General features: G+C 36.5%; 1 protein-coding gene across 1 annotated transcript; it reads left to right on the top strand.

Annotated features, from left to right (window-relative positions):
- Positions 1–239: 239 nt before the first annotated feature.
- Positions 240–2,821, top strand: LOC107631499 (pentatricopeptide repeat-containing protein At2g41080-like). Its single transcript, XM_088507800.1, has 2 exons — positions 240–2,486; positions 2,578–2,821. Exon 1 carries the CDS (start codon positions 416–418, stop codon positions 2,444–2,446), a length of 2,031 nt encoding a protein of 676 aa, XP_088363926.1. The 5' UTR covers positions 240–415; the 3' UTR covers positions 2,447–2,486; positions 2,578–2,821.
- Positions 2,822–4,055: the final 1,234 nt, after the last annotated feature.

Below are 4,055 nucleotides of genomic sequence, written 5' to 3'. Positions count from 1 at the left end.
AACACATGTTAGCTAAACTCTTATTATTATTTAAAAAAAAATACACTTAGAAAGAAAGGCCAATTTAGAAAATGAAGTGAAAGAACCAAACAGAAGTGGAACCGAGAAGAAGAAAATTGGTAAGTATATGAGAATGTGTGTGAGTGTGTTTTGTGTACTTAGAATTGAGGTTTGTCCAATTCATTGGAGTACCTAGGATTGGGTCGTCCAATTCACCGATAAAAAAAAAAAAGGCGGGAAACGAGAAAAAAAAAATGAAGGGAGAAGCCACCCTGATGGGCCGCTGCTTCGTTCGCCAGCACCTCTGCTTTGGTGCTCGTCTCCGACTCCGTGGCGGTGGATAATTCAGCAATGTTGTGTGGCTGAAACCGATTTTGCGGTGCTTTTTTCCCCCTCCACAATCCATGTAGCTTGCATGGGCAGGTTTCGTCTTCCTCGTACGTGCTTCTCGTTTTCTGTGCCTACCGTTTTTCAAAATTCCGTCTTTCACTTGTCCACAGTTACCTTCAAAATCCACTTGGAAGATGGAAACTTTTCAGATGCCAAAGAACAATTTGCAACCTTGTGCTCCAACGGGCGTATCAGAGAAGCGTTTCACAGCTTTGTTTCTTATATATGGTCTGAACCCCGTTTGTTCTCAAATCTCATCCAAGCATGCATTCCCACAAAGTCTGTTTCTTTGGGGAAGCAGCTTCATTCTTTGATTATTACTTCTGGCTGTTCCTCCGACAAGTTTGTTTCCAACCATCTCCTCAACCTGTATTCGAAATTTGGGGAGCTCCGAGCTGCAGTCTTACTGTTTGATAGAATGCCTTGTAGGAACATCATGTCGTGTAACATCATGATCAAAGCCCATCTTGAAATGGGTAGTTTTGAGAGTGCCAAGAAACTGTTTGATGAAATGCCCGAGAGGAATGTTGCTACTTGGAATGCAATGGTCACGGGGTTGGCCAAGTTTGAAATGAATGAGGAGTCTTTGTTCTTGTTTTCACGGATGAATGAGTTGGGTTTCATGCCGGATGAGTACTCGCTGGGTAGTGTGCTCAGGGGATGTGCACACCTCACAGCTTTGTTTGCAGGCCAACAGATTCATGCTTATATTATGAAAAGTGGGTTTGAGTTTAATTTGGTTGTCACATGCTCTTTAGCTCACATGTACATCAAAGCTGGAAGCTTGAGTGATGGAGAGACATTGATCAGATTGATGCCAAATTATAATGTGGTTGCTTGGAATACACTTATGTCTGGGAAAGCTCAAAATGGGTGTTTCGAAGGAGTTTTAGATCAATACTGTATGATGAAAAAGGCAGGTTTCAGACCAGATAAGATTACTTTTGTGACTGTGATCAGTTCATGTTCGGAGTTAGCCACACTTGGTCAAGGGAAGCAAATACATGCCGAAGCAATCAAAGCAGGAGCTAGTTCTATAGTTGATGTAGTTAGCTCATTAGTTAGTATGTATTCAAGATGTGGATCCTTGCAAGACTCTATGAAAGCTTTTTCAGAAGGCAAACAGCGAGATATTGTATTGTGGAGCTCAATGATTTCTGCTTATGGGTTTCATGGTCGAGGGGAAGAAGCTATAAAACTCTTTGATGAGATGGAACAGGAAAATTTGCCAGGAAATGAAGTTACATTTTTGAGCTTGTTATATGCATGTTGTCATTGTGGATTGAAGGACAAAGGGCTTGATTTCTTTGAGTTGATGGTACAAAAGTATGGGCTCAAGGCTAGACTAGAACACTATAATTGTGTCGTTGACCTACTAGGTAGGTCTGGTTGTTTGGACGATGCAGAGGCTGTGATACGTTCCATGCCTATGAAACCAGATGCAATTATATGGAAAACACTCTTATCTGCATGTAAGATCCACAAGAATGCAGAAATGGCAAAACGGGTTGCTGAAGAAGTTCTTAGGATCAATCCTCAAGATTCAGCATCATATATTCTACTTGCCAATATTCATGCTTCTGCTAATAGGTGGCAGGATGTTTCTGAGGTGAGGAAGGCTATGAGAGGCAAGATGTTGAAGAAAGAACCAGGCATAAGTTGGGTAGAAATAAAGAATCAGGTTCACCAGTTCTGTTTGGATGATAAATCCCACCCACAATCTGCGGAGATAAATCGGTATCTGGAAGAACTAACTTCAGAAATGAAGATGCGCGGCTATGTCCCGGATACTAGCTCTGTAATGCATGACATGGACAATGAGGAGAAAGAATACAACTTGGCACACCACAGTGAGAAGATGGCAATTGCTTTTGCTTTGATGAATTGTCCAGAGGGAATGCCAATAAGGGTGATGAAGAACTTGCGCGTTTGTAGTGATTGCCATGTTGCCATTAAGTACATATCGGAGATAAAAAATTTGGAAATTATAGTGCGAGATGCTAGCAGGTTTCACCATTTCAAAGATGGTACATGTTCTTGTGGAGATTATTGGTAATGAACAAGTTTTTCATTGATCACCATTCAAGTGTACTTCAGTACTTGTATATTTTTTTTTTTGGTTTCTCACGGTATCCCCCAACCCGGCAGGTCAAGGACTAATCCGTCGCGGTACTGAGCTCCATTCAGTACTTGTATATACTGTTGTTTATTATTAGTTGGGCCAATAGTTTCCATTGTCCATTTTTGTGTCATTGCTAATTGGATCAATGACCCATTATTCATATTTCAATTCTCATGCCACGTGGTGCAAGAGCATTTGCTGAAACTCTCTCTTGGATTGTTCTGTCAGGGGGCCTTATATATCTCTTTGGGTAGGGTTTTGAATTTTCAATTTTGACAGAAAAATGGTCCATGACTGATTTAAACCGACTCTCTCTTTCTTTTTAGCAGTAACAGGCATGTCTTCTAATGTTTGTGTTCTTGTACCATGTTTTCTACTCACTCACTCACTCTCTCTCTCTCTCTCTAAAAAGCTATAATTGCATTCCAATTTCCATCACCAATGGAGGAGTTTCAGTTACACATGGCTAAAGGCTTATAATTTATATATATATGTGAAGTAGAGAGCTATGAATGTAGAGAATAGGTTGGTCTTAAATTGGATAGTGTTACAGTAAGAAACATAGCCATTAAAGGCATTGGGGCCTGGCTAATTTCTCTTCCCCTGCCAATAGAAATTTTGGTGAGAAATATATATGATTTATTAGTTATTTTAGCATTGAATTCTTCTGCTTTGTCCCATACAATCATTAATATTCCTGAGGATGAGAGTTCATCGAAACAAATCTGTTTTATAGTAAAATATGAATATTAACATATAATAAGAAATGACATATTTATTGAAAGGCACTGGCAAATGAGCTAGTTATGTGATTATGTCCCCACACTAGCCTTTGCTCTCTTAAAATTGACATTTTTTTAGTAACAATTATTATTCTCTTTGATAGTTTAGTTTGTACTTTCGAGTCTAACCTTTATGAATTCTTAATGTGTATTAAGATCTTAAAAAACACACTTTGAAATTGGGAAGAGTATTATAAAAAAACAGAATTTGTTAGTATTCTTTTCTAATTCATTATGGGGTTTTAACTAATATGTGTCTTAAGAGCTCATCATAAGCCTGTTATTAGTAAAAAGTTTTTTATTAAAAATATAAAAAATTCAAAATTTTAACTCATTTGTTTTGTCTTTATTAAATAAAAATATTTACAATTTAATAATAATAGTAAGCTTATTATATGTCTTAAGGCACATGTTAACTAAACTCTTCATTATTTTATAACTTTATTGAAAGTATAAGACACATTTTTTAAAACATATTTTATTCACAAATCATGAAAAATACATCATAATTATTTTCCGGATCCATAATATTAGAAAGATAATAACTTAAAGTTATTTTTTTAATTTAATATCCATAATAGTATAATACACATGTATTATATTTAATATTATCTACTTATTCCAATAATAATAGAAAAGTGCAAAATAACATAACTTTAAATTATTTTGAGTTAATTTTTTTTATTGTTTTTTAAATATTTTTGTTTTGAACTTTATTAGCCTAATCTATAATCTCTTCGCAGTGTCATCAAAATTAGGGT

Source organism: Arachis ipaensis, chromosome B3 (genome assembly GCF_059453495.1).
Source record: "Arachis ipaensis isolate K30076 ecotype BB chromosome B3, ASM5945349v1, whole genome shotgun sequence".
NCBI lineage: Eukaryota > Viridiplantae > Streptophyta > Magnoliopsida > Fabales > Fabaceae > Arachis > Arachis ipaensis.
This window is presented reverse-complemented; position numbering and strand designations above follow the sequence as displayed.